This window comes from Diaporthe citri (genome assembly GCF_014595645.1).
Source record: "Diaporthe citri strain NFHF-8-4 chromosome Unknown scaffold_19, whole genome shotgun sequence".
Classification (NCBI taxonomy): domain Eukaryota; kingdom Fungi; phylum Ascomycota; class Sordariomycetes; order Diaporthales; family Diaporthaceae; genus Diaporthe; species Diaporthe citri.
The window spans coordinates 154,040-179,639 of record NW_025064864.1 but is presented as its reverse complement, the minus strand read 5'-3'; the positions used below and the strand labels follow the sequence as shown (position 1 = coordinate 179,639).

The following is a 25,600-nucleotide window of genomic DNA, read 5'->3' as shown; positions in this document are numbered from 1 at the left end:
GCTGCCCAATCACAGAAGGGAGCTGCACGGCCTGCGAGGTACGTACCTTTTCCTCGGGACGTCGAGAAAAAGTTCAGGTCCCTTCGCACGCTTGGGAAGCTCGTGTGAGGCGCCGCCAAAGGAGCTCCACGGGTCGGATTTGGAGGGTTGTTTCTCGCTCGCACACTTCTCCTGTCCCACGAACAGGCTCACACACACACACCCACACATCATGTCGGCGTCAAGTAGGGGGTCGCGGGCCGCCGTGCCTCTCCTGAGGAGTAAGTGAACAATGTCCCAGCAACCCAGTTTCTCCATGTCTTGTCGACGCCCCGGCAGCTAATACGAAGGTGCCACTTCCAGGAGCGCCTCAGATATGCACGCGATGCGCCCACAGACAAGTCAGCCGGCCAGTAGAATCAAGACGGGCATACTCAGCCTCGCCCACGACGATGCCCGTCGAGACGAACGTCACCACCCCGCCGGCCGACCCCAAGCTCGTGCCGGAGCTCCAGAACAACCACCCGAAGAAGCTGCACAGCCTGCGGGCGGGCGTGATCCTCTCGCGGCCGCCGCTGCTGACGCGCGAGCAGACCCCCTTCGAGCAGTCCTTCTACCTGTACCAGAAGCGCCTCAACGAGCGGCTCGCGACGCCCTTCTCGCGGCAGTTCTACTTCAAGCCGGGCCAGCCCGCGACCATCGACTTCGCCATCAAGTGGGCCGAGCGCGGGCACACCATGGAGCGCGGCATCGGCCGCGTCGCCCGCTCGGGCAAGTGGGCCTGGGACGACGAGCTGCTCGCGGGGGGCCAGGGGGAGAAGCTCGCCGACCCGGCCGCCCTGCGCGAGGCGCTCTACACCGACGCCGAGAGCCGCGTCTCCGAGGACGGCGAGCGCCTCAGCTTCGAGGACCGCCTGCGCGTCGAGAGGCCGTTCCCCCGCCGCACCGAGGCCGACCGCGCCGGCGACGTCAGGAGGCTCGACCGCGCGCTCGACCGGACGCTGTACCTCGTCGTCAGGAAGGATGGCCTGTGGCGCTTCCCGCAGGACGACGTGTGGCCGGACGAGGGCTTGCACGAGGTATGTGGTTGATCATTCTAGGGGCGCGGTATACGCAACCGGGGATGTGTGTCATGCTAACTTTCGTGTCAACTACAGACCGCCGCGCGCGCCCTGGCCGGCTCCGCAGGCGTCAACATGAACACGTGGATGGTGGGGCGAGCACCGGTCGCCCACGAGCACAGGGAGCCCGTTTACACGGGCGGCCGAGAGGGCGAGGCCGAGGAGAGGCGCATCAAGACGTACGGACGGGACGTCTTCTACCTGCGGGCGCGCATCCTGGCCGGCCAGGTCGACCTGGCCGACAACAAGTGGGGCGTTACCGACTTCAAGTGGCTGACAAAGGACGAGCTGGCGGGTGCCATCAGCCAGCAAACCATGCACAGCGTCAAGGACTCCATGCCTGCGCGGTAGCCATGTCGAAATGCGTGGAAAACCGGTGAGAAGAGGGGTGGCTGGAGGGGATGTTAGATGTATGTATGTATGCACAAAAACCCATCAATACCAAGCAACTGTGCAAGCAGCAGGGGGTCTCTGATAGCTGTCTCTCGGCTGCGCATGTGTAATGAAACACCTCCACAAAACGAATTGGGAGCAATCCAGCAGGGCTCCAGTGTGTGGCATCATTCAGAATAGTGTTCATATGCCATGTTCTGGATCTCACTTCTTGAGCACCGCCTTGAAGTCTTCGGGAACAGAAACCAAAGTGGGAACAAGCAGGAATCATACGCTCCTTCGATGGATCTTCAGTGTCTGAGGAGTTGGCACACATGCTGTGACACATAAGGACAGATAGCGTGGGTTCTGGAAAGTATTATTGAATTAGTATTCGTGATATGCGTGTCCATGACTACCAACCAACGCTGATGAAAAATCGCTAATGCAGCCCTCCTTGAACGCAGGGCTCACGGAAGAGAAAAACTAAACCTCGCTATGCTGCCGTCCATCTCAGAGCGCCAACCCCAATGATACAAACAAACCAATACAACGGCCCGGACCTAGCCACAAGAGAGCTCAACGCTCAACAAATCCCAGGCGCCGCAAACTCCTGAATCATACCATGTCGCTACCTGAGCGGCAAAAGCGCCGGCTTCTGGTCATCGCTTTGCGAAAAGGCAGAGAGAAGACAACTCAACTGTGTATCGAACACTCGACCTCCCTTTCAGGCCCCTCGTCCTCAGGCCCCTCGTTGTCAGGCCCCTCACCGTCCTCGTCGGACGTCTTCCTCCCGAGCTCCTCAAGCATCTGCGTGCCGAGCTTCTCGGTCTTGCACTCACCGGCCTCTCCAGGCAGCTGCTCCCCAGCCATCTTCCCGATGTAGAGGATGTGCCCGAACCGCCCGACACGGCTCCTGTTGCCGTACTTGCTCCAAAACTTGCCCTCCCACTCGGGAACCGTGCCGGGCACCACCGCCCTGGCGGGGCTCTCGCCCGAGCTCTTGCGCTGGGGCTTTTGATCGGGTCCGGGCTTGCGCTCAGGAGACTCGTCTGGGGTCGGCGGTGCCGTCGCCGGCGCCGCATGGCGTCCCTCCGGCTGCATGGGTTGATACTTAGCCAGCCCCGTTACAACGTCCTCGTCGCGTTCCTCTAGAAGGTTGTCGGGTCTGGCCGTCCCAGTTCTGAACGGCAGTCCGCTTGAGTCCTTGGAGGACTGTGGCATTGGTTGCAGGGGTGGGGGTAGCGCCGCTTCAACCTCCTCGTCGCGGTCCTCTAGGAGGTTGGCCGGCCGCGGTTTGGCCGTGTTGCCCCTGGATCCCAGTGGGGGACTTGGAACCTTGGGGATGTCTGGCATTGGCGGTAGCGGTGGGGGCGGTGCCGCCTTGAGGAGGGCGAGGCTCGCTCGGCGCTGGTTTAGCTTGGGCGACGAGAACGAGGTGGATCGGGAGCGTAGGGCCTCTCCTTCGCCCAGGTCCTCTGAGGCGATGTACCAGAGGCCCTGTCTGGCCTGGGACAGTTGGTAGGACTTCTTGAGAAAGACGACTGCGGTCATGAAGCCTGTTCGCAGGCGAAGTCAGCGTCTGTTGCGGCGGGAGGGACTTGATTGGGCGTGGCATCACTTACTGTCGTACCCAGCCTGGTGAGGACAGGACGCACGGTAGCTGAAGTAGGGATCAGGGGCAACCACTGGGAACAGCTGGTTTCCCGCGGCGTCGAAGCACTCGCCCAGGCTGTAGTCTGGCGACATCTCATCCCCTCCCCTCGTGAAGAGGTACTTGGTGTCCACGATTCTGGGCAGCCTCTCCCTCGTGAGGGCTCGAAACTCCTGCAGTGACTTAGGCACAGGGGCGACGAAATTGCTGTGGAGGAAGCACAGATCCATCAGGATGTTGTGTCCGACCAACACAGGGCTCCTGTTTCGCAGGCGGCTCTCGTACTCCTTGAGTTCTGCTTTCAGCCGCATGGCCTGGATTGGATTCTGACCGACTATGAGCCCAATATCGACGTTGGCGACGAACGGCTGCCCGCAGATCGCGTCCCATAGGAGACGGGCTCCGATCTGCTTGGACACCGCACGTGTGCGCTCGAGACTCTTATGACCAGACGTTTGCTGGCTGGCATCAAAAATCTCCATGTGTGCGCCTCCATATCGGGCTACTGCCCGGAGGTCTGAGAACTGGTCCTGTAAAAGTTCGTGGACAAGTCGCTTCTGCAGGCTGTTCAGGCGGTGGCCTTGCGAGTTGCGAATTATGACGGGCCCGACATGGGCTCCAGAGCGCCGTTGCATTCTCCAATTTATGATCTTCCACTCGACATCGTTACGGAACTCCGTTGACTTCGTTGAGAGCTCATTGACATCAATGAGCTCCCCGGCTTGCCTCTTCCCGTCGATGAAATCAAATGTCGCCTTCCGATTGAGCTCGCTTGCAGACAGGTACGGAACGCCCCTTTGCAAAATGTGCGCAAGGCTGAAGTGATTGCTCTCCAGGAAATCAAGAGTTATGGTGGATAGCCTGAAGCATCTATCCACAACCCTGACAAGTGATTTGGAAGTGACATCTTCCACAACGACACCCGGGTGGAGAGGGAGATTGAATGTCTTGGTCACGTATGATTTCCTCTCAGGATCCCAGCTGATGCAGGTGAAGCCGAATTGCAAGATGGAGAACAGTTTCGCTGCCTTTCTCGCATCGTCATATTCCTGCTGCAACGTTGGCTTGACTGGGGTTTCCGTGTCTCGAAATTGGTCAACATAGATACCGGACATCTCGAGGTCTACAGCCACATATCGGGCCTCGCTGATTGTCTTGAAGATGTACGGCAGGTTCTGCCAGAAGTTGGTCCGGTCGACTTCCATCTCTGGATGTGTTTTCTAGGGGCTTGGTGGTCCTCCGGGATCGGTTGCTGTGCGGTTGCCGCAGAAAGACGACCCTGAGGGCGGCTGACAGTGTGGAATGTGTACAGGTAAAGCTCTGATATGAATGAACGGTAAAAGAGGATGAGGAGGGTGAAGCAGAGATCTGCAGAAATGGCTTAGGGGGTAGGGAGGCGGCACCCCGAGGTCATCAAGCTGAGTACGGATGTGGTGAGGTGAGAGCGCCGAAAGAAGTCATGCATTAACCGTCCTTAGGATACCAAGTGATGGGAAGGTGGAGCTCCAAACAGTAAATCTTCTGAAAGACGAAAGAAAGACAGAATGATGTCGCCAGTGTCTGCTGTGGCATCACCCGCGTGTTTGTTGCTGTTTCCCTGCCGAGTTTGTCCACTGTCAGGAGGCTGGCTGTCTTGCTCCTGCCCCTGTGCACTCATAGTTCACTTATGGAGACACGGGAGGCACCACAGAGGGCAACATCTGGCACCGTTGGGCACTTGCCTCATAGATCCACCTCAAGAAGTCTGGTATGAATGCTCCTCGTTCCTGGGTACCTCGAGCACAGCATCTTGCTCGTTACCTAGGAGCCACCACATTTTGCTTTTATTTGTCCAAACTAACTGTTCAACCCGTCTGGGAGATAGAGATATGTTTACCTTGAGAAGCCCAACAAGGGAAACCACCATTCAAGGAGAGTCTAGATGAGAGTTCACTTGGTGTGTCCAAGCAGCAAAACAACTGCCCCTACAATACCAGGGGTTCAATGAGATCAAAATGAGTGTTTGCTGGGCCAGCCAGCTGCCAGAATATATTCAGGCCTTGGGGCACTTGACTGAGGACAACCCACTCTTGCCACCTATGCGGACAACAATGCACCGTCAAGGCTTCTAATGGACCTTCAGACTCGGTGAATGCCTCAAGACCTTTGGGACGGATTTATTTGGATTGGATAGAGATCCTCATTTGGCTTTTGAAGTCTGATAATGGAGGAGGCTATGTCATACTTGCTTGCCTTCGACCTCCTAGAAACAGACAAGGAGTCAAATCCACCAGAGCAGTATACTACACGCGCAGAAGCATATGGTAAGGTTTTTGGAAGACAGGATGTGGGCCTCTGGGGACCCATCTCAGCGATGAGGCTCTCAGCTCTGGACACAGTGGGGAGGCGTGCAAAAATAAATTATTGAACGGCAAGGCACAGAGGCCACCTGGTAATGGTGGCAAGCTGGACATCACATTAGCCTCATACTCCAGACTCCAATGACAATTCCGCGCTGAATAGTGCCCGCAATTGTAGACAGGGCTCCCATGTGGCCACACAGCATACAGAGGCCCCTGGAGTCCAGGGGTTTGACAGATTTTGACAGTACCGAGCGAGAGGAGCCGATAAGATTTGAAATATCATTTACACTCGAGCACAGCTTAACTGATGCCCCGTAAATTATAGGGACAGTTCCACAGGAATGGTGCCCTGGTTGAGCACTCGGACAAGTCGGGTTTCTGGGAGTTGCAGTAACGAGAATGCATGCGTCCGTATACTAGTAGAAGATCAATGCTCCACCCTCCATAAATAGACGTCCCGTCATCGTATGGCCCAGGCATATGAAATTGGCTCTCGTCGACGGCAGAGCACAATCTTATCGGCTCGTAATATCGAGCAGGCCCAGATGATGATGGCCGTTTAGGCGCAGGGGGATCTCTATAGACTGGGATCCAGTCTGGGGAAAAGCGAATTGACCAGGGGCTTGGCAGGGGTGGACTGTCCCGATTGCCAGCCTTGGGCCGGCCGTCTCATCAGCGACCCCGGCCACCCCCATCCACTTTTTAGCCGTTTGCCGAGGCTCAATGGCCTGGCTGGGTGACCTCGCGCCCGCAAACACATGCGATCCCCGACTGGAATTTTGTCCGCAGCCCGCTCCACGATGCGCGTCCGACCTCATGCCCACGCCCCGACGCAGCTGTGCTTTTAGATGACTGCCAATCTCTCCCGTGCAAATCCATCAATGCCATCCTGATCACTAAAGCGGCTCCCCTGAAGGCCCAGAAGGTTTCTCCCGACTCGACAATGGCTGCCCCAGCACCGCCAGACGGGGCCTATACCGCGACTCTCAGCCCGACCTCGACCGACGGCTTTGCCTCCCAGTCGCTCCGGTCGTCTATATCCTCCCTTGGCTCCCCAGCTGCCGCCCGTCACGCCGCCTCCTATGTCTCAAAAACATACCGGCAATCATCCACCCTCTTCCTCACGCGAAGGCTGCCCGAGGCCCTCTCCACAATTACGCCTCTAATCACAGTCACGCCACCGTCGCCGTCCCAGCAGCCGGAAGGCAGCAACGGCGCCAACGGCACCACCGAGCCCGCACCAGTCGCCAAGGCCTCGCGGAACACGAGGATAAAGGTCTGGACCCTGTACATCGCCATCCTCAACGCCATCGTGGCTCTCGACCCGGACGAGGGGAAGGAGGCCCTGGGCACGCAGGAGTGGAGGGCGCTGTGCGCCAAGGTGCGGGACGGCGACGTCTGGGAGGAGGTCGTCCACAATGGCTACCATGGCGTCGAGGCCGACGTCGACTCGGACGTCGTCATCAACCTGTGCGTAATTTCTAATTTTATTGAAGTCATCTCCCTTGTTGGCACCAACTGTGAGACTAACATGCCATCCCAGGGCGACTCTCCTCCTGACACACGCGAGGACGCAGACTTTAAACCAGAAGCGCCTGGAGAACTACCTCGCCGCGTCGGCAACCCCCAACCTGGACCTGTCGGGCCACTTCTCACCGACGCAGCAGGCCCCCCCGCGCGGAGTCGGAGCCGGCGTGTCGGGCCCGCCCCCGGTCCGCCCCCGGTCGCAGTCGCGGGCACGCAGCGGGGCCGACACGCCGCGGGACCTGAACGCGCGGGTCAAGATCCTGGAGCTGTACACGCTGCACGTGCTGATCCGCAACAACGAGTGGGAGTACGCGCGCGAGTTCATCGCCGCCTCCTCGGTGCTGGACGAGGAGCGGCGCGAGGCGTTCCTGCAGGCGCTGCAGAGCCTGCAGGAGGACCAGCTCGAGGCCGAGCGGCGGGAGCGCGACGAGAGGCTGCGGCAGGAGGAGCAGCTGCGCCGCGACGTCGAGGAGGCCCGCCGGCTGCGCGCCGAGAACGAGGGCCGCGAGAGGCGCCGGCTCGAGGAGGAGAGGGCCCGCCGCCGCGAGGGGGCCAGCGAGGTCGACTACGGCATCGACGCCGGCGGCGGCGGCGGTGGCAGCAGCAGTGTGGGCGGCTCGTCGGCCGGCAAGGGGGCTGCGAGGCGGGCGCGGGCGCAGACGGCGGGCTCGTCACGGTCGTCGAGGGCGGCGAGGCAGTCCGCGGCTGCCGGTGGTGGCGGGGGCACGTCGCCTAACAAGAGCAAGGCGGTCGCGCCGGCGTCGCTGGGCGCCAGGGCGGCGGTGGTGTTCGCCAACGTGCGCGCCATGATCGAGCGCATGAGCGTGACGCTCCACACGAACCCGATGCTGCTGATGAGGCTTCTGGCCTTCATAATAGGCCTGGTTGTCATGTTTGGGAAGAAGAACATGCGGGAGCGAATCACTCGGATATTAGGGACGAGTTGGAACAAGGTCAAGGCCACGGCTGGCATGGGTGTCAAGGTCAGCTACATATAATACTCGGGGGGTTGCATGATATTGGCGCATGTCGGCCTAGAGAGGCGGGCGTTGGGGGGGGGGGGAACACTGCTCAAGGAGGGGGCTTTGTATGAAATTGCATGAAACATATGACAGCGTAAATTTTGCATCAAATTGGTTGGTATCACACCCCTCATCAATTCCTCTTCGTCTAGCCATCTTTCAATGTCGTTTGATAGTGGATGGTACCAAAATGATCTCTCCTCCCTGCGTAATTTCCACGCAGCCTGCCTCTCGCGCTGCCCATTGCCTCCTCGCATGCCCCGTCTCCCAGCGACCCCAGTCTCGTGAAGACGATGATCTCGAGCAAACACAAATGTAGAAACCCCCCGAAATGCCGGAACGCCCATGCGAAAATATGCAGGAAATCAGCCCAAGCCCGGGCGTCACGGGGGCTAGTACGTCCGATTCGTTTTCTTTTGGTAAAACAACTGTGAATCCAAGCAGTCAGCATACATTCTAAGGTGATAGGCCGCTTGCCACCCGAAGCAGCAGAAAGACGGTGGGAGGGAGACAAGTTTGGGTGGGAACTCACGTCCGTCCTGGAGCTGCCCAGGTTGATGATCTTGGGGCAGCCGTCGCGGTCCTTCTCGAGGCGCGTGCACTCGTGGCAGTAGAAGGCGTCGCTGATGCCCTCGCCGCCGCAGACGACGCACTTGTTCTGGTAGTTGCCGAAGCTGCACTCGTCGCAGATGCGCACCAGCGTCGTGGGCCGCACGTACGAGTCGCAGACGGGGCACTTGCCGTCGCACTTGTCGCAGAGCCGCCCGATGGCGATGCCCGCCTGCTTGCGGCACATGACGAGGTCGGGGTGGTGGCGGGACATGCTGCGCCGGTTGTGGTTGTGGTGGGGATTGGAGAAGTGAGGTGAGGTGAGGAGAGGTGAGTGAGTCGTCGGAGGTGGAGAGGGCGCGTCACAGGTGGGTGGCTCGAGGAGGCGATATATGCAGCAGGGCGCGTGGGTGTTGCTTTATCGGATTGATCATCAGCCTTGCCAGCCTTGCTCGAAATTTCCACTCGAACTTTAGCGCTACTAGCCCTGGAGACCCCCGCCTGCCGAACAAAAACCTAGGTACCCACGGGCCAGCAGGCGCGGGTCCTTGGGCCCACGGCCGCCCGAGTGTGGGGTAGCCGATGCATGGGGAATCCTTGAGCTTGAGCTTCCCGAGTCCTTCTGCGCGTCCGCCTGCAACCGTTTGAGTTGAGGGAGGAAGATCGTCTTGCCGCAGATTGTTCACGGTTCAGCTCAGCATCGTTTTGCGCTTTGCTCTTTGTTTGTCCCACTCGCACCATATCGATCAGCTCTTTTTTGACTTATCGCAAACGGAAAACTGACTTTGCGGTGCTCTACTATCGATATACCCAGCAGTGTGACCTTGTGTCATTGTCTGCGACGACGCAATGTCCACGTCGAGAAGGCAAGCTCTACACCAAGGCATTGAAAAAGACAAGGGTGTGAGATGTCAATTGGCTGACGTGTATACAGCCCCGCTCCCGACACCGATACAGTCATGTCCGAAACGAGGGCATCCGAGACGAACCAACTGAAGCGTAAATCATTTGGTGCCTCGCCTGGCGCCGACTCCGACGGCAACGAAGACACACCCAACAAGCGCCAGAGGATCAGGGACATTCCTGGCAGAAGTCCTGCGCGTCACGGAAATGGAACAATTGGGAATGGAAACGGGGAACGACATCGATCCCCAATCAAGGACGCACTCCTGAAGGAGGAGAGCCGCTCTCCAGATGCTCGCAGGGAGCGGCAGGTCGTCCACATCCCGTCTTCTCCAGAGCAGCGACGGCGGCCTTCTGAGTCGACAAGACATGAAGTCCGCTCCCCAGTGAGCCCGCCTGACCGGCGCGGCTCTGAAACCAGCCGACGAATGTCCTCTTCGCACGGGGCAGAGCGCGATCGGGGCCGGAGGGAGAGCTACTCGCAGGAGGAGAAGAAGCGCGGCAGGCGTCTGTTCGGTGGTCTGCTAAGCACACTAAGTCAAACCACGGCAAATTCTCAGCAGAAGAGACGTCTGGAGATTGAGAAGAAACAGCAGGAAAAAGCCGTCAAGCAAAAGACCGAAGACGACAAGCGCCGAATGGAGAAGCTTGCGAAGCTCGACAAGGTCAGGAAGATCGAGCAGGTCCGGTTCGATGAGCAAGTGGTGAGTGTGATTCGCGCACCAGGCGCTGGCATGACTTTACAGCGGTGACATAGAGGGAAAGCGCATGCTGACGGAGAGAATCAATTAGATGCGCACCCGTCATTCCAACATGCTTGCAATGGCGCATTGCCTACGGACCAGGAGCGAGCCCAAGCTGGTAAGTACCTGATGTCAAGCCCGACTCCAGTTGACGGGCTCGATTACTGATCATACCATACCGTGACTAGTATTACCGCCCCTGGGAACTCACACCGGAGCAAGAGGATGTCATCAAAGACCAGATCCGCGACGCCGAGGACGAGATCGCGAATGAGGTCCGGCAGTTCAGGCGCCGCAAGGAGCAGAGGCTCAGCGACCTGGGCGTCCTGGCCCTGCCTGCGGCCTCAAAAGTTGACAACACCGTTGGTGAGCAAGCCGAAGAACGTTCTAACACCACCGCGCAAGTTGAGTCTACCACCGATGATGCCGCTGCTACTAATCATGACCACCACGGCCACGCGCACGAACACGCACCAGCACACTCCTTCCCCTGCCCCTGCACCGAAGAGTACCCACCACCACGAGGATAAGGATCACGACGAGATGGTCGAGGCGGAGGAGGATACTGTCATCTACTAATCTGCTCAGTCCTTTTTCTTCATTCATCAGCGGGTGTGTGGCCGGACAAGGGGTTACGGAAAATGTAAGATAGTGACCGGGAGCAGCATTGGCCCCGAGCAGCTTTAGACGGGTGCTTTGAGCCTATTGATTAGGACATCAATATTGAGAAGTCTAGTCTCATGGCAGTCTTGAACAGTACAGCGGCTCGACGCATTGAACGAAAAGAGCTCCGGGCGTGTGTATGCTGAGGCAGTGCCGTGCCTGGAAGTGACTGCCCTGCTCCCAACTCCCGGGGGATCCGTCGCAAGCTGTTGTTTTGTGAGCAGCATTGTGGCCCATATGACGACGGGCCAGTCTCATGTCACCGTTTTGTTGAGGGATATAGGCCGATATCGTAAGATGTTGCATAAGCTCTCCCAGTGGTCTCCGCTGATCGTTGGGACGGCCGAGGTTTCTCGGAGGACCCGCCTTGTGGGAGCTACGTCTTGGCTCCGCTGCCTGTCGGTGCCTCGGCCGATGCTTGGAGCTTGGTGCTACCCTTGCTCATCTATCTTATGCGGTGCCGATTATCCCTCAACGCACATGTCTACAGCTGTGTGCTGCTTCAAACTGGAAACGGAGTTCCACTGATTTCTTGGTCTTCAAGTGGGAAAACCACTCGAGTCCACGTCCCGACACTGACTGACGTCAACGTCAAGGAAGCATCCAGGTGCGCCGCTCCGCAGCACCGCCGGGATAAATAAACACGCCTCTGCCTCCGACCTTGGCGGCCGCGGCAGAGCCCCGTGAAGCGAGTCAGGCCCATCTCGACTCCACCGGTCGAACCATCCACCCGGTCTATGTACATAGTACCGTGAACCGCGAGTATATATTCGTGACTGGCTCAGCCACCCCTACAGCACACACCTCTTTTATCCCTCCCGAGAAGACAACACACACCTCTCTCTGCCCACCATGGCCGTCGACAAGCTCAAGCCAAACGACCCAAGGGCCCAGTCCCTGACTGCCAACGTCCGGGGCAAGACATACAAGTACATCCTAGCCAAGCCAGAGGGCGGCACACCCCCACGCGCAACCGCCCTCCTCATCCACGGCTGGCCGGACCTGGGCTTCGGCTGGCGGTACCAGGTGCCCTACCTCACATCGCTGGGCCTGCAGGTGATCGTGCCGGACCAGCTCGGCTACGGCGGGACCGACGCGCCGCAGGACCTCTCCCTCTACAGCCTCAGGAACGTGGCGGACGACATGGCCGAGCTGGTGGCGCAGGTCGCGGGGCCCGGCGAGCGCATCATCCTGGGCGGGCACGACTGGGGCGGGGCGGCCGCGTGGCGCCTCGCCCTGTGGCACCCGGACCTGATCCGCGCCGTCTTCAGCGTGTGCACGCCGTACGTCCCGCCCAGCAGCCAGTACGCGGACCTGCCCACCGTGGTGAAGCTGCTGCCCAACTTCCGCTACCAGGTGCAGCTCGCGGGGCCCGACGTCGAGCGGGAGATCGGGTCGGACCCGGCCAAGATCCGGGGCCTGCTGACGGGGCTGTACGGGGCGCGGGGCCCCAGCGGGGAGGACGTCTTCACGACGGACCACGGCGTGCACTTTGAGAACCTCGGCAAGATGGGCGAGTGCCCGCTGCTGGACGCGGACGAGGTCGACTTCTACGTGGGGCAGTACGCGCGGAACGGCATGCGGGGCCCGCTGAACTGGTACCGCACACGGCGGCACAACTACGAGGAGGAGCTGGCGCTGCTCAACAAGGACGGGGAGGCCCAGCGGCTGGGCATGCCTGCCCTGGTGGTCGTGGCTGAGAAGGATCCTGCGCTGCCGCCGAGGATGTCGCAGGGCATGGAGGCGCACTTTGAGAGTCTGTCGAGGGCTACTGTGGGTGGCACGCACTGGGCGCTGTGGGACTCGACCGAGGACGTGAATGCTGCGATTGGGAGGTTTGTTGAGGAGGTGCTGGGCGGGTCTGTGAAGGCCTCTATTTGATCGTTTCAGTCATAAAGTAAGAGTCTGAAATTATGAACTTTGATGAGAATGGTCAGCAGCAGTCTGTTGGACGTGGGTCTGTATCTGTCCATACAGCTGCTCTGACTAATCTGTGTGTATCTTGTGACACTGTGCTTGTCTTGCGAAACATCCGGACAGCTGTTCACTGAACTTCTGCGTAGGGAATATCGTCTTTGGGGTCGGACTCGACTGAGGGACCACTGTGACAAGCTGTTGATACCCCCCCCCCCCCTTGATCCTGTGCAGATGACGTTTGTATCTTGACGGAACGAAGGTCCGTCTGTCCCTGGGTGTATGCTATCACACTCGAGGCCATGAAACCCTTGCCCGCGCAACCCCCGGGAGGTCAACCGCCCCGGTAGCCCACGTTCACTGTCCTCCCGGTCACGGACCCGAGCGCCTCAAAGGTGCCTCGTGCTTCATGTGCGAATTTGAGTTGCATGGATGCCGTCATGGCTGGGTGTCTGTGGCCCTTACGGCTACCTCACGAGGCTGACACCTTGCAACATTGTCTCGTCTAGGGGCATGCAGTGACTCATTTCATGGAGAACTTCTGTCCGGAGATCTGTGGCGCCTTAGAGGACGTCTTCTTGTTTGGTTTACCACACATGTGGCACACTGTGTCTAACGTCAGCCTGCTTGGTTCAAATCGTTGATGGAGATTGGGAGACTTGGGTGAATGGTGCGTACGATCATCCTTATAAGCACATTTATTGCAGTATGAGTGACCTTGCGATATCTTGGTCTTGCACTTCGTGCAGGAGCTGAGGAGTTGGTCAGCTATCTGGGGTCGTCTGAGCCCAATCCAAAAAGTGGAGCAACTCACCTTGCATACTGAGCATAGGGGTTCTTTGCATTCTTGGAAAGAAGCTTGCTCTGCATGGCCTTGTTGTTACCAAAATGACCCACTAGGCACATTGGGACGAAAGGATAGCTCTGACCTTTCCGATGCCTGTTTGCCCCAGTGTGGCTGACTTTGATGATGAAGAGGCCGGGGATCCGTGGTACATCTCGCTCTTCTTCTTCACGCCTGGCGTGGCAAGGGTTGTCCCCTTGGACAGCTTGAGGCACTTGGAGCAGACCATGGCTTCTTGGCAGGACTTTGAGAATGTGAATCTCGGGCTGATGGAATGATGGCAAAGGTATGTCGATGAGTTTTGTGATGATGGCTGATGGCTGATGGCTGATGTTGAGTCCAGGGAAGCAGATGCTCAAACCGGCAAGGGCCCAAGTTCCTCGGTGCCAGTGATGATTCAGCCGCCCAGAGAAGTGGGTCCAGCGCTGTCAAGAGACCCCTGACCGCCAAGGCCGCATGCAGGAACCTGCATGCTCCGTCCAACCTTCTTTCTCTTTATCAACCAGCATTGTTGAAATGAAATTCTAGCTGGCCCTTTTCACATGCTTCAATGATTAGATTTTTGCAAACTATGTTTTGATCAGATAACGATTAGGTCTCGGAAATGTCTTATCTACCCTTGACCGGGGCAGTGGCTGGCAGTCTGGGGATTCTCCCTCCTGCCACTCAACTTCTCCTTCCACCTGTGCCTCAGCTCTGAACACCAAGCCATGGAGATGAGTGTCCTTGCACATCTGAGGGCTTTGACCGCTTGAAGTCTTCAGGGTCTGATCTAGGGATAATAGAGTGGTAAGTAGTTGTGCTTGTATGCACTTCCACACTTTTGGAATACCCGTGGCAGCATGCACATATTCCCGGGATGGGTCTGCCTGACTTCATGTTGCTCTATTCTATAGACCCAGCCCTATACATCCACCGTCCAGCGTATCCCTATTTCTTAGCTCTCAATTTCTTTTCTAAGGAGCATGACTTAGGCAAAAGCACGTGTTGCTTGTGCGCTTGAGAGTATATGTGTCGTATCTTGAGTCTTTCGTGGCTGCATCGAGATGAATCTTCACAGCACTCAGAAAGCTGGGGTAACCTTTTATTTACTGCTGCGGCCACGGGCCTTGATTCTACAGACAAATGTCAGTCAGAGCCATTATAAAAGTGTGGTTTTGATTTTCAATGGTCGCAAGATTGCGTATCTCAGTCATGTCTGCCCTTACTGTTGAACACACTCGTCGGCCTGCTTTGCCCACCCACCTGTCTGCTCCCCTACCTGCTCCCCTGCCTTACCACCTGCCCGTCAATCCATCATCCACCTGATTGATTACTCACCGATCTGTCAACCAATCTTCCTCCTGTCTGCACGAATTCGATATTGACCATGACAGACACTACCGACATGCGCCCTGAGGAGTGTCCTCGTGGACTCCACCTGGACCAACTTCCTCTCTGCAGCGAGAAACGCGTCCTCTCCAAGCTGCGAAACGCGACTCACGATTTCGCGTTCGCCTTCGACATTGACGGTGTCCTGCTGCGTGGCACTTTGCCAGTCGAAGGCGCCAAACAGACTCTGGAAACCCTTCAGGCCAATTCCATTCCCTTCATCCTCTTGACCAACGGGGGAGGACTCACAGAGTTGGACCACGCCCGGCGGCTTGGTCTCAGGCTTACCATGTCCATCGACGAAGACCAGTTCGTCCAATCCCACACACCTTTCAGAACATTCGTGGAGCAATACAAAGAGGAGTGGATTGTCGTCCTTGGTGGACATGGCTCCCATGTCAAGGACTTGGCCACCATGTATGGATTCAACCCAGAGAAGATCATCACGAGCAGTGATATCGTCAAGCATCACCCTAGCATCCATCCATTCCCCGTGAGTTCTGCTGCCAATACAAGAGGCTCCTTGGCCTCTAGACATGGACTGATATTTGAGATCCCAGGAGATGACTTCGGCCTACCATGACCAGTACGGCAATATCGCGGACGACTTTTCTCATGAGGAGAAGATCGCTGCGATCTTTGTCTTCACTTCTCCAAGAGACTGGGTGAGAACAGGTCTTGTCCATTCAACAACCATACTGGCTCAGTCACTGACTTTGACTTCTCACACACGTAGTGCTTGGACCTCCAGATCTGCATAGATCTCCTCCTCTCTGCCAATGGCCGACTGGGAACCAGATCAACGCTCAATGGTGATGCAAACCTTCCGAACCATGGCTACCAACAAGATGGGCAGCCTCTGCTCTTTTGGTGCAATCCTGATTTGCAGGCAGGTACTTCTGCCTGTCATTGAGACCCTCCACAATCTCTGTGACTGTCAAGTACATACTGTTGTTAACACTCACAATAGTGGTCGACTGCCCATGCGACCCCTCGACTCGCACAGGGCGCATTCCGTGCAGCGCTCGAAGGCATCTGGTCATCCGCGACCAAAGGAAAAGCGGAGCTGCAGTCGTGGACCTGCGGCAAACCAACTACAACCACCTACGATTACGCCGAGCAGATCCTGCAGAAATACCATCAGAAGATCGAGCCCCTTTCCACCAGCCAGATCAAGACTGTCTACATGATTGGTGACAACCCGGAGAGTGACATCTGTGGTGCCATCCGTGCGGACGAGACTTCAAGCCTGGCCTGGCGGAGTGTGCTCGTTGAGACGGGCGTGCACAAGGCTGATATGGTCCCTGCGTACGCGCCAACTGAGACCAAGACCGATGTCTGGGAGGCTGTCCGATGGGCTGTCAGCCACGAGACCAAGGTGGACATCGGAGAGTGCCCGGATACTTGATTGAGTGATCGGACCAGGCTGACTTTTGGTCGTCATTGTTGTCTGGACAAGCGACTGGTGTGGCTTGTGAACCCATTGATTGATGCTTGCGAGAGTGATTACTGGCTGCATGATCCATTGGTTGTTGTTTGAGTGATTCATCGCTGGCTCATGAAGAGCCTTTCCGGAGAAGGCGCATCGGGGAATAAAAGTTTTCCATGTCTTTTCATCTTTATCAAACAGGCCAACAAGGCAGTTGGACCTGTGAAGGAGAACCTTCTCTGAATTTGTGTGGACACAGAAGAGCAAATCCGCTCCAGCTTTGTAGGACTTTAGGAAGCAGCTTTTACTCAACAAATGCTATCAACTTTGATTGATTTGAGAGGTCTGATTCATTCTCAGTGCCGGGACACTTTGGCAGGATTTTAGGAAGATGTCTCTAAGCTCTATGAACAAATGCAGAATTTAAAATTGTCTCAAAGGTTTTAGCCTGTTTTGTACCACAAATAGAGGGAAAACAGCCAAGGCTTGTCCAAGATGCTTAGACGTGAGGATGGTGAACTTGTCTTACAATGGAAAGCTTGAACAGCAAACATGGAGACGGCTCCAGCTGGCCAGTGAATCCATGAGCATTTCTCTTACGGGTGCCTGGTCAGGAACATCGTCAGAGAAGCCTGTCATCCTGACAGGGATAGGGGATTCCAAGAAAACGTCGCTCACGGCTCTCCGTACGGTCATGAAAGAAGCCCGCCGTCTTGGATGCCCAGAGATCGGCCTGGCTGACTGAATCCTTCAGGGTCCCCTCTCACCGTTGGAGAAAGCTCGACCCCACCAACATCATCCATCAAGGTAGATTTGTTCCCCGCGGCGCCAGAAGCGTCCTGATGTGCATGCAGCTAGCCCAGCCTGGAGCGCGAGTGCAACCACACCTCCAGCCTAGTTTTTGCCCTGCCCATCGCACCAGATCGCGTGCGCCCCCGGTCCCATGTGGTTGGGAACCTTGGAAGGTGGGCCGAGGCTGATCCATTCCCTTCTTCCTGATCCTTCTCCGCAGGCACTGCCTGTACTACCACCTACCGCCAATTCCGTCGGGTAAGCAAAACGGCTGGCCTGGCGCGGCAGGCCAGGCCCCAGAGGAAGGAGGAAGAGGCGGAAGAGGAGGAAAAGAAGGAGCAACGCTGTAGGGCCGCTGTGCCGCTTCAGCTGCATTAGCTACGTAAGGATGCAGCTTGTAGCTGCTTATATCAAGTGAGATGTTTTTCTTGTTGGTGCTTGTTGGCTCTGACACACCCTGTCTTAACTTGTCCTACGTCTTCGGCGTCTTACACCTTTCCTTGCTGTCCTCTGCCCAGAGTGACCGTATTCACTTGAACACAAGCAAACACCTGGCCTGCTGGTAAGGGCGTTCCTTTGGAAGGTGTTTGCCTCTTTTCCAGTCCATCCGCCACAGCCGTGTTTTTCTTTTTCCACGGCAACCCCGCCGATGAGATGAAAACCGCAAGATGCCACTCCACTGGCGTCGCCGCCGGCGATCGCTCCTCGGTCTCCGACTGCTCACCACCTCCACCGCCCTCGTCGTCCTCTTCCTCTGGGCGACCCTCCCCTACGACAACGCGCTCCGCTCGTCGGCGCGGTTCAACACCCACCGGCTCGTCTCTTTTCTCAGGGGCCCCCTGAGGAACGAGCGCTGGCTTTACGAGCCGCCCGCCTTCCCCGTGGACTGGTCGCGTGACGTCGGCATCATCTTGAAGACGGGCTACGGGACGCAGGAGAGGGCCCTGGCGTGGGTCGAGGCGCTGCCGGCTGGGATCAGCCCCGAGAATGTCATCATCGCTGGCGACTTCGACGCCGAGCTGGCGACAAGGAGTGGTGCGCGGTCCGGGTTGAAGGTCCATGATGTTATCGCGAGGATCGCGGACGAGAAGCTTGTGGCGTGCGAGGATGCCCGTTGCCCGCGTGCTGAGAAGTACATGAATTTGAAGGCTGCTATTTCCGCCGGCGAGGATGGACTGGCAAAGAATTACTCGAGCTCTTTCGGGTGGGAGTTGGATGCGATGAAGGTACGTGGAGAGACAGTCCCCGAGGGTACCGTGCTTCTGCTGACATTGGTGTAGTTCATACCCAGCCTCGAGTTGGCCTACCGTGCCATGCCGGATAGGAAGTGGTTCATCCTCGTCGATGACGATACGTACCTCATTTACCCGTCGCTCAACTTCATTCTCGGCCACTTCGACCCTTCCATGCCCTACTGTAAGTGGACTCTTGCACTGCGGACGAGGCCTTTCCCACTGACCCCCATAACTCAAACAGACCTCGGCAATGCAGTAGGCGACTACCGCCAACGCTTCGCCCACGGCGGTTCCTCCATCGCCCTCTCCCGTGCAACAATGCAAGCCCTCTTCGCCCCAGGCAACCACCACGCAATCGCGAAGGCACGCCACGCCTCCCTGACCGAGACCTGGGGCGACCGGCTACTGGCCGATGCGCTTCTGCGGCTCGGCGTACCCGTCGACGAGGACGCCAGCCGCTTCTTCAACGGCGAGCAGCCGTGGGCATCGCGCCTGCGCCCTGACCGCCTCTGTGCCCCCGTCGCGACGTTCCACCGCCTCTCGACGGCGGACGAGATGGCGGACGTGGGCCGGGTCTTCCGGGATGCCGTCGACCCCGTGCTCTGGGTCGACCTGTGGGAGATGTTTGCCCACCGCGGCGGCAGACGGCGACAGGACCGGGCGGCGGAAGCTCGTTCTTCCATCAGCCAAACCGCGTCACCCCATGAGTACGGTGAGGTCGTGCCTGGGCGGGCAGGCTGGGATCATGTGGGGGACTTGGACGAGCATACGGAGTCATTTGCGGGTGTCAAGGCTGCACTCGGCTGTTCCCATCTTTGCAGTTCCAGAAAGAAGTGTCTGGCCTGGACCTGGGATGAGGGCAAAGGGCTCTGTCATCTGAGTCCCTGGGTGACCGTTGGCAGGGAGGCATTGGGACTGAGGTCTGGGTTGAACGTGGATCGGTTCCGGGATCTGGCGGACGAGTGTCGTTAGGGATACGGGATACTGATTCTCGAGTTGGGCGGTCCTTCAAGGACGTCGCACGGCGAACAACCCTCTACTGTGGAAATTGTCTGTCAGCCGTGTCGATTCTCCACGTACTTATAAACAACGCTCTCAAGGGCTAAAATTTGATCGAGTTGATACCTTCGCAGTCTTGCTTCCTTTGGCAGACCTTGAACTCAAATCTGGGCCAGCTCTAAGATCTCGTTCTCGCCCAGTAGTCCGCCTACAGCTCCAGCCAAGATCGTGACGCCTCCCGACGAGAAGATCGGCTCGCCGCGACTCCTTTAGATGTTGCTCTTGCACGAAACGGAGCCACTTGGCCATCGCATTGGGAAGTGTTTTCAGAAGTCGCTCCCACCTAGGTACCTTGGTATGTATCATCATATGGTTGCCGCGGCCTTGAAGATTATTTAGCAGAGGTGTCACAAATTAATACTCAGACCACCCGGTTTGACCGTCTCACAATCTCGCATCCAATTGCTGAGAAAACAAAATGAGGGTTGAAAATGCTTCCTCTCCTTTCCACTCCCATGGCGATTGCAGCCCGATTCAGCCTGAGAGCAGGAGCAATCTGGTTCTCCAAGCTCGTGGTACCCAAGCTTCCTGCTGCATGTGCCTTGTCTTTGGTAAGAACAAGATTCCCTGCGTCTCATATACTGGGAGTGAGTTCATAATGCGACTCTCATTTTTGATGGAGCAAATATAGGGGCCGCCCAGGGGGAGGTCTTTCATGTGGACATCAGTCCAGGCATAGCAGCTGGCCTTGTAGGCATCCCAATGCTCGTCATCATGGCTTCGAGCCACTTTTGAAGAGACGAAACGTCTTATCATTTCCAAATGTATCTACCAAGACTATTGGCAAAGGGTCCTTGCCAGAATAACAGGCAGAAATATGGGTCAGCTTACGAGCCGACGCTTTGGTAGGATCAAGCTAAGTTAAAATGGCAATGGCTCTAGAGCTAGAACGATCCTCCAAGGCTTGTCTTCAACAAGCATTGGTGGCAGGGGGACAGTGCTCAATCCTTGCAGGCCAGTAGCGGAGATACCGCGACTCGAGACAAGGGAACACCGCAGATTGATGAATAAGGGAGAGTTTCGGATCCAGAGCGATCAAATCCATCATCCTCAGCCGCAGCTAGGCACCCGCGAATCTTTCCATATAACAAACCACTGCATGAATGAGACCCATCTAACTCATTCTACTATACCGGTAGCTCCCCCCTTCGGCAAACTTGAGAGTATCAGACAGAACCGCCACTACGCACACGTTCAACATGGCTTCAAACAAGGAAGAAGGCACCGCACAGGCCCGCCTCCCAAGCCCGCGCCTGGTCAGCACAACCCACGCCCGGGACGGCACGTCCGTCTTCGCATCAGACGAGACCATCCCGGCCTTCCAGCCCTTCGGGCCCGGCACGAGCGGCTTCCACAACTTCGACCTGCGGCCGACGCTCCCGGCCAACAACAACACCGGCGCGGCGGCCCCGCCGTCCGCCCTCGCCAGCACGTTCCCGCGGTGCGCCCCCGGCGGCGCGTACTTTGGCGTCACGGACGTCCCGCCCAGCTACTCGGCGCCCATGCACCGCACGCTGAGCCTGGACTACGCGGTCGTGCTGTCCGGGGAGATCGTGTGCGTGCTCGACGGCGGGGAGGAGAAGACCATCTCCCGGGGGGAGTTCATCGTCCAGCGGGGCACGAACCACCAGTGGGTCAACCGGTCGCAGACCGAGGTGGCGAGGATCTTGTTTGTCATGGTTGGGGCTGAGAAGGTTGTTCTGGAGGACGGGAGGGGGCTGGAGGAGACTGTGTTCAAGAGGTAAATTGGAGTGATCCTGCTGTGCCTCGCATTAATCATCGTGGAAGGAGGACTGCGGTGAAACGCTTGCGAACTACATGGCCGCATGCCGTCTCGGGATGACGAAAGCTCCCAGGTACAATGCTTTTGTGTAAACTATGACCGCTGATTCTGTGCTAAATTTTGAGGTCCATGTTATCCTGGACCGAACTGCACACAAACATTGGTGAAACAAATGATGGGATTTGATCAGGTGGCTCTGCTATTCGCCCCTTTCCCTGTGATATAATTTCATGAAATGAACATATATGAATTGTATGGTCGTCTGCATGGTTGGCTTGTAACATTGGTGATCACTCGCGATTGCCCATACCGTCTTGTCATATTCACGTGCTTGAAATAGTCGGATGCAAACTACAGTAGCTAACCAACCACTCATTAAATAACCCCGACAGTCGCTGAAAAATGAATCCCATTGCTCGACTTGAAAAATAGCAGCAAGATCCTATCAAGACTAGCTACAGAGGGCGAGACGCGTGAAAAATAAGACCTCAACATATGTGCTTATCACTGTATGAAGGGACTGGATGCATACTGCTTAAGAAGCATATGTGTACAGATTAAAAACGAGACCACCCACACATACCCGCTCAACATATGTGCAGAGATTGTCCTCGATTCCAAACTCTGGGCTTGAGCGGCTCAACCGCCCACTTTTCGTAAACGCAACAAGAAGATCAGAACCCAAGTGAAGGAACATGTTGAAACACATTTCCCATAAAATCAAACCACTCTCTGTAGCCTGACAGCCAGAAGATAAAAATAAATGTGAACCTTTCCCATAGGAGGCCATCCCCCTAGACTACCATTCGCTCTCAAGTGCTGCTACACATAGTCCTTCCTCTGCTTACTCACTACTTCATGTTCCGACCCGGGCCGCTTTCTTTTTTCTTTGGGGCCGTGGCCGCCGAGGTCTTCACTATCTTCAACCTGCTGTCGCGTGTGGTCGTTTGGACTATACTTGGTTGCGGAGACTTATATACCATAGATGCTTATTATCTAGGTACCTTGGATGCAGTGCACGACTTCGTCAGTGACACGGAGAGCAATCAATCCCATTCATTTTCCAATTGACTGTCAATTCAGAGGCTAGGGTGGCGTGCAGTTTGCAATTTATCAATATGCCCTTCTCCACTGGGTGTTTTATACACTTGTGTGAAGTGGGCATAGTGGTCTAAAGAGTGCCTCCTCCATGACGTCAATATCCCAAGCGTCAAGAATTATCTACAGTACCTGCAGCTTGGCTGAGGCTCGACTAGAACCTCTCCTCATCAGTTGCTCCAGTCAGCTTTAACCATGTCCGAAAATACACCTCTCCTTCGGAGAGAACCAGATGGAGGTACCAAAGATGGCCTCCCATGGAGCGAACGATTACAGCACTTCACCTGGGCATGGTTCGAGGTCAACATGTCTACCGGAGCGCTGGCCACATTGATCGGACAGCAGCCATACAATTTCATCGGCATAGGGGTTATTGGGTGGGCACTAGCTATTCTCAATATCGTTCTCTTTGTCCTTTTCTCCGGCATCATCACATATCGATTCAGCACGGTGAGAGGCAGACTACTTCGTAGTCTGCACCATCCCCACGAGAGCTTCTTTTTCGGCGCATACTTCGTCAGCATCGCAATGATCCTGTACTGCGTCGACCTTTACGCGGTCCCGATCACAGGAGGCTGGCTTCTCAAGACCATCGAGGTGCTTTATTGGGTTTATGCTGGCATCGTCATGCTGGTCGCCGTGTTCCAGTACCACATCATCTTTGACCGCGAGAAGCTCCCCGTCGCAGACGCATTGCCCTCATGGATCCTGCCAGTGTACCCGTTCCTGATGCTGGGCGTGCTCGGCAGCGCGCTTCTCAAGAACCAGCCATCGACCTCCGGCCTGCCCATGTTCATCGGGAGCATAGCGTTCCAGGGTCTGGGGTGGACAGTGGCATATTTCATGCTCACCATCTACGTAACTCGCCTCATCAATACCGACCTCCCCGAGGCGTCCAAACGACCGGCGATGTTCGTTGCCGTCGGACCGGCCTCGTACACCGTGAGCACCTTTGTGGCACTCGGTATGCAGGCGCCGAAACACATCCCCGAGGGCTTCCTGGGAATCCACTCCGTCCCCGTCGGGAACGTCTTCAAGGCTGTGGCTGTGGCTGTTGGCGTGTTCATGTGGCTCGTCGCGTTCTGGTTTAGCTCGCTGAGCACTGTCGGAGTTCTAATTTCGATCCAGGAGGCACATTTCACTCTGAACTGGTGGGGATTCATTTTCCCAAATGTTGGCTTGTTCATTGCGCTGCTCCAGCTCGCAGATGCGATGGACCTTAGCAGCGTCAAAGTTGTAGTCACGGCGGCTACAGTGGTACTGTTTGTGCTGTGGGTGTATGTTGCGGTCATGAACATAAGAGCGATCATAAGAAAGGAAGTGCTCTGGCCGGGTCGCGATGAAGACATGGAGGACATCAGCGGTGAGCCAGAAACTGGAGATGGTGAGTGACAGGACCAAAGGTATTTCGCAGAATGAATTTATCACTGTTTTATGACTGAGGCGTGATGAGCGACGAGTGTGCCGAAGTCCTTCACTATTTTTACTTGTCATGTAGCTTGTGCCGACATCGAGCAATGAGCTTACTTTTGATGGTTCTCTCAAATAGGATAGAAGAGCGTGAGAGGCCGATAATAGCCTGAGTGGTCGACGGTCTCTCAGAGAGTCGTATAGTCAAAATATTATTAACAATTTACACGAATAAATAGTAATTTAAAATGATTAAATATATCATCAAAAATGATTATTATTAAAATAAGTATAAAATTCAATTAATTAATGACACGTTTTAAATCCGTTAATATAATTTTTATGTTTTAAAATAAGGTTAAATTACTTTCCTAGAAGATCAAAATGATTAATTAATAACAAAGCTATAAGACTATATACAATTCGCTCTAGCCAAAACCTCTAGCTCCAGCGCAGTGAATCCATTAACCAAATGATCAAGGAAGTGTCTTCGTTTATAGTCAGGAATTTTGTCATACGGCGACTCTTCCGCTCCCTCGAGGGGAAATCTCCGTATCCTGACGAATTCTCGTCGCATCCATTCTGCTTAGCCGCCCTCGGTCTCCATCTCACTTGATCCATGCTAACAAAATAGATACTTGGGTTGATTCGAATCCTGGAGACCAAAGGACGGACTTCGAGAGTATGACGCATTAGACAATTGTGAAATAACTCCTAGTGCTAGGAAGAGCCCGCCTCAAGTTAGGCCTTCTCAGCTACTATTACCGCGTCTGGAAAACCCGCCTTCTTCTTTATATCGCGAATTCTCAAGCCTGCTTTCTCCATTACATATGTCCACCGATCATGCGTCCTCTCTTGGGCTGAGAACTGGCCCATCATAATCAAGTCTTGAGACGTGGCGTTTGCGTGCGGATGTTCAAGGTCGATCACACTCTCGTGTATCAACAACTGCGAGTAGCCCTTCTCCATTGCCTCAACAACGTTTTTCAGAACAGCAATGGCTCGATTGTCGTCAGCATTGTGGATGACAACATGGATGTAGTACGCCCGAGCGCCTTTGATGGGCTGAGGGTCCAGGTAGTTGTACTCGCAGGGCAGAACCTTCTTCTGACCTTCAAGTGCCTTTGCTTCTTTGATAACATGCGGTAGATCCTGCACAACCAGGCTCCCATCAGGGATTTCGGGATGCAACTCCGCAAACTTGAGGGCATCGTGGCCTTTGCCGCCGCCGATATCGACAACGAGAACTCGATCTTTTTTTGGATCCTTGGCAATTGTTTCAGTGGGGAACAGCTCGGTCCACAACCTGTGGTTGTACCGAGAGTGAGATTCCATGAAGTCGCCCATATGCTGGGCCCACTGCGGAAGCAACGGGGCTTGCTTTGCATTGGCCAAGTCGCCTAGACGGGAAGTGACATTTTGGTCGTTGACGAAAAGCTCACATAGTTTCTCATCTTCGGCAAGCATAGACTTGAGCTTCTCAAACACGGCAGCATCACCAAGTGGGGGCTGATAAGATTCGACCCCGGAGCCGTAAAAGTCTTGGAAGCTGCCTGCCTTCGAGTCGGTCGGAGTTTTGAAACTGTTTTTTGCTAGAAACCGTGGAAGATTGCCCATGGGACCGTTGACCCACTCGAAGAAGCCAAGGAAGTGCCCAAAGATGGTCGGGTCTTTCACCAAGTCATCCGCCCAGGAGCCCTTCCATGATCGGTATTTACCACTGGTCTTGATGATCATTCTTTGGCCGGCAAGAGCGTCCAGCATGCGTCCTGTCAAATGTACAGATTTTA

The 25,600-nt window shown here is 56.1% G+C and overlaps 12 protein-coding genes across 12 annotated transcripts; 8 read left to right on the top strand and 4 right to left on the bottom strand.

Moving 5' to 3' along the window:
• Positions 1 to 211: 211 nt before the first annotated feature.
• INS49_005634 (uncharacterized protein) lies at positions 212 to 1,451 on the top strand (the record flags this gene model as incomplete). Its single annotated transcript, XM_043166413.1, has 3 exons — positions 212 to 260; positions 343 to 1,058; positions 1,137 to 1,451. 3 exons carry the CDS (start codon positions 212 to 214, stop codon positions 1,449 to 1,451), a joined length of 1,080 nt encoding a protein of 359 aa, XP_043016974.1.
• Positions 1,452 to 2,168: 717 nt separating this feature from the next.
• On the bottom strand, positions 2,169 to 4,331 carry INS49_005633 (uncharacterized protein; the record flags this gene model as incomplete). Its single annotated transcript, XM_043166412.1, has 2 exons — positions 2,169 to 3,031; positions 3,098 to 4,331. 2 exons carry the CDS (start codon positions 4,329 to 4,331, stop codon positions 2,169 to 2,171), a joined length of 2,097 nt encoding a protein of 698 aa, XP_043016973.1.
• Positions 4,332 to 6,411: 2,080 nt separating this feature from the next.
• On the top strand, positions 6,412 to 7,993 carry INS49_005632 (uncharacterized protein; the record flags this gene model as incomplete). Its single annotated transcript, XM_043166411.1, has 2 exons — positions 6,412 to 6,938; positions 7,012 to 7,993. 2 exons carry the CDS (start codon positions 6,412 to 6,414, stop codon positions 7,991 to 7,993), a joined length of 1,509 nt encoding a protein of 502 aa, XP_043016972.1.
• A 416-nt stretch (positions 7,994 to 8,409) lies between these two features.
• INS49_005631 (uncharacterized protein) lies at positions 8,410 to 8,840 on the bottom strand (the record flags this gene model as incomplete). The annotated part of the gene is made up of 2 exons (XM_043166410.1): positions 8,410 to 8,445; positions 8,550 to 8,840. 2 exons carry the CDS (start codon positions 8,838 to 8,840, stop codon positions 8,410 to 8,412), a joined length of 327 nt encoding a protein of 108 aa, XP_043016971.1.
• Positions 8,841 to 9,525: 685 nt separating this feature from the next.
• INS49_005630 (uncharacterized protein) lies at positions 9,526 to 10,791 on the top strand (the record flags this gene model as incomplete). The annotated part of the gene is made up of 4 exons (XM_043166409.1): positions 9,526 to 10,173; positions 10,262 to 10,330; positions 10,401 to 10,574; positions 10,618 to 10,791. The coding sequence occupies 4 exons, from the start codon at positions 9,526 to 9,528 to the stop codon at positions 10,789 to 10,791; spliced, it is 1,065 nt and encodes a 354-aa protein (XP_043016970.1).
• Positions 10,792 to 11,727: 936 nt separating this feature from the next.
• INS49_005629 (uncharacterized protein) lies at positions 11,728 to 12,756 on the top strand (the record flags this gene model as incomplete). The annotated part of the gene is made up of 1 exon (XM_043166408.1): positions 11,728 to 12,756. One exon carries the CDS (start codon positions 11,728 to 11,730, stop codon positions 12,754 to 12,756), a length of 1,029 nt encoding a protein of 342 aa, XP_043016969.1.
• A 556-nt stretch (positions 12,757 to 13,312) lies between these two features.
• Positions 13,313 to 13,862, bottom strand: INS49_005628 (uncharacterized protein; the record flags this gene model as incomplete). The annotated part of the gene is made up of 4 exons (XM_043166407.1): positions 13,313 to 13,395; positions 13,507 to 13,541; positions 13,604 to 13,653; positions 13,719 to 13,862. The coding sequence occupies 4 exons, from the start codon at positions 13,860 to 13,862 to the stop codon at positions 13,313 to 13,315; spliced, it is 312 nt and encodes a 103-aa protein (XP_043016968.1).
• A 1,140-nt stretch (positions 13,863 to 15,002) lies between these two features.
• INS49_005627 (uncharacterized protein) lies at positions 15,003 to 16,412 on the top strand (the record flags this gene model as incomplete). Its single annotated transcript, XM_043166406.1, has 3 exons — positions 15,003 to 15,497; positions 15,565 to 15,669; positions 15,975 to 16,412. The coding sequence occupies 3 exons, from the start codon at positions 15,003 to 15,005 to the stop codon at positions 16,410 to 16,412; spliced, it is 1,038 nt and encodes a 345-aa protein (XP_043016967.1).
• Positions 16,413 to 17,893: 1,481 nt separating this feature from the next.
• On the top strand, positions 17,894 to 19,732 carry INS49_005626 (uncharacterized protein; the record flags this gene model as incomplete). The annotated part of the gene is made up of 4 exons (XM_043166405.1): positions 17,894 to 18,451; positions 18,506 to 18,641; positions 18,702 to 19,172; positions 19,674 to 19,732. The coding sequence occupies 4 exons, from the start codon at positions 17,894 to 17,896 to the stop codon at positions 19,730 to 19,732; spliced, it is 1,224 nt and encodes a 407-aa protein (XP_043016966.1).
• A 986-nt stretch (positions 19,733 to 20,718) lies between these two features.
• On the top strand, positions 20,719 to 21,264 carry INS49_005625 (uncharacterized protein; the record flags this gene model as incomplete). The annotated part of the gene is made up of 1 exon (XM_043166404.1): positions 20,719 to 21,264. One exon carries the CDS (start codon positions 20,719 to 20,721, stop codon positions 21,262 to 21,264), a length of 546 nt encoding a protein of 181 aa, XP_043016965.1.
• Positions 21,265 to 22,595: 1,331 nt separating this feature from the next.
• On the top strand, positions 22,596 to 23,792 carry INS49_005624 (uncharacterized protein; the record flags this gene model as incomplete). The annotated part of the gene is made up of 1 exon (XM_043166403.1): positions 22,596 to 23,792. The coding sequence occupies one exon, from the start codon at positions 22,596 to 22,598 to the stop codon at positions 23,790 to 23,792; it is 1,197 nt and encodes a 398-aa protein (XP_043016964.1).
• A 759-nt stretch (positions 23,793 to 24,551) lies between these two features.
• INS49_005623 (uncharacterized protein) lies at positions 24,552 to 25,547 on the bottom strand (the record flags this gene model as incomplete). Its single annotated transcript, XM_043166402.1, has 1 exon — positions 24,552 to 25,547. One exon carries the CDS (start codon positions 25,545 to 25,547, stop codon positions 24,552 to 24,554), a length of 996 nt encoding a protein of 331 aa, XP_043016963.1.
• Positions 25,548 to 25,600: the final 53 nt, after the last annotated feature.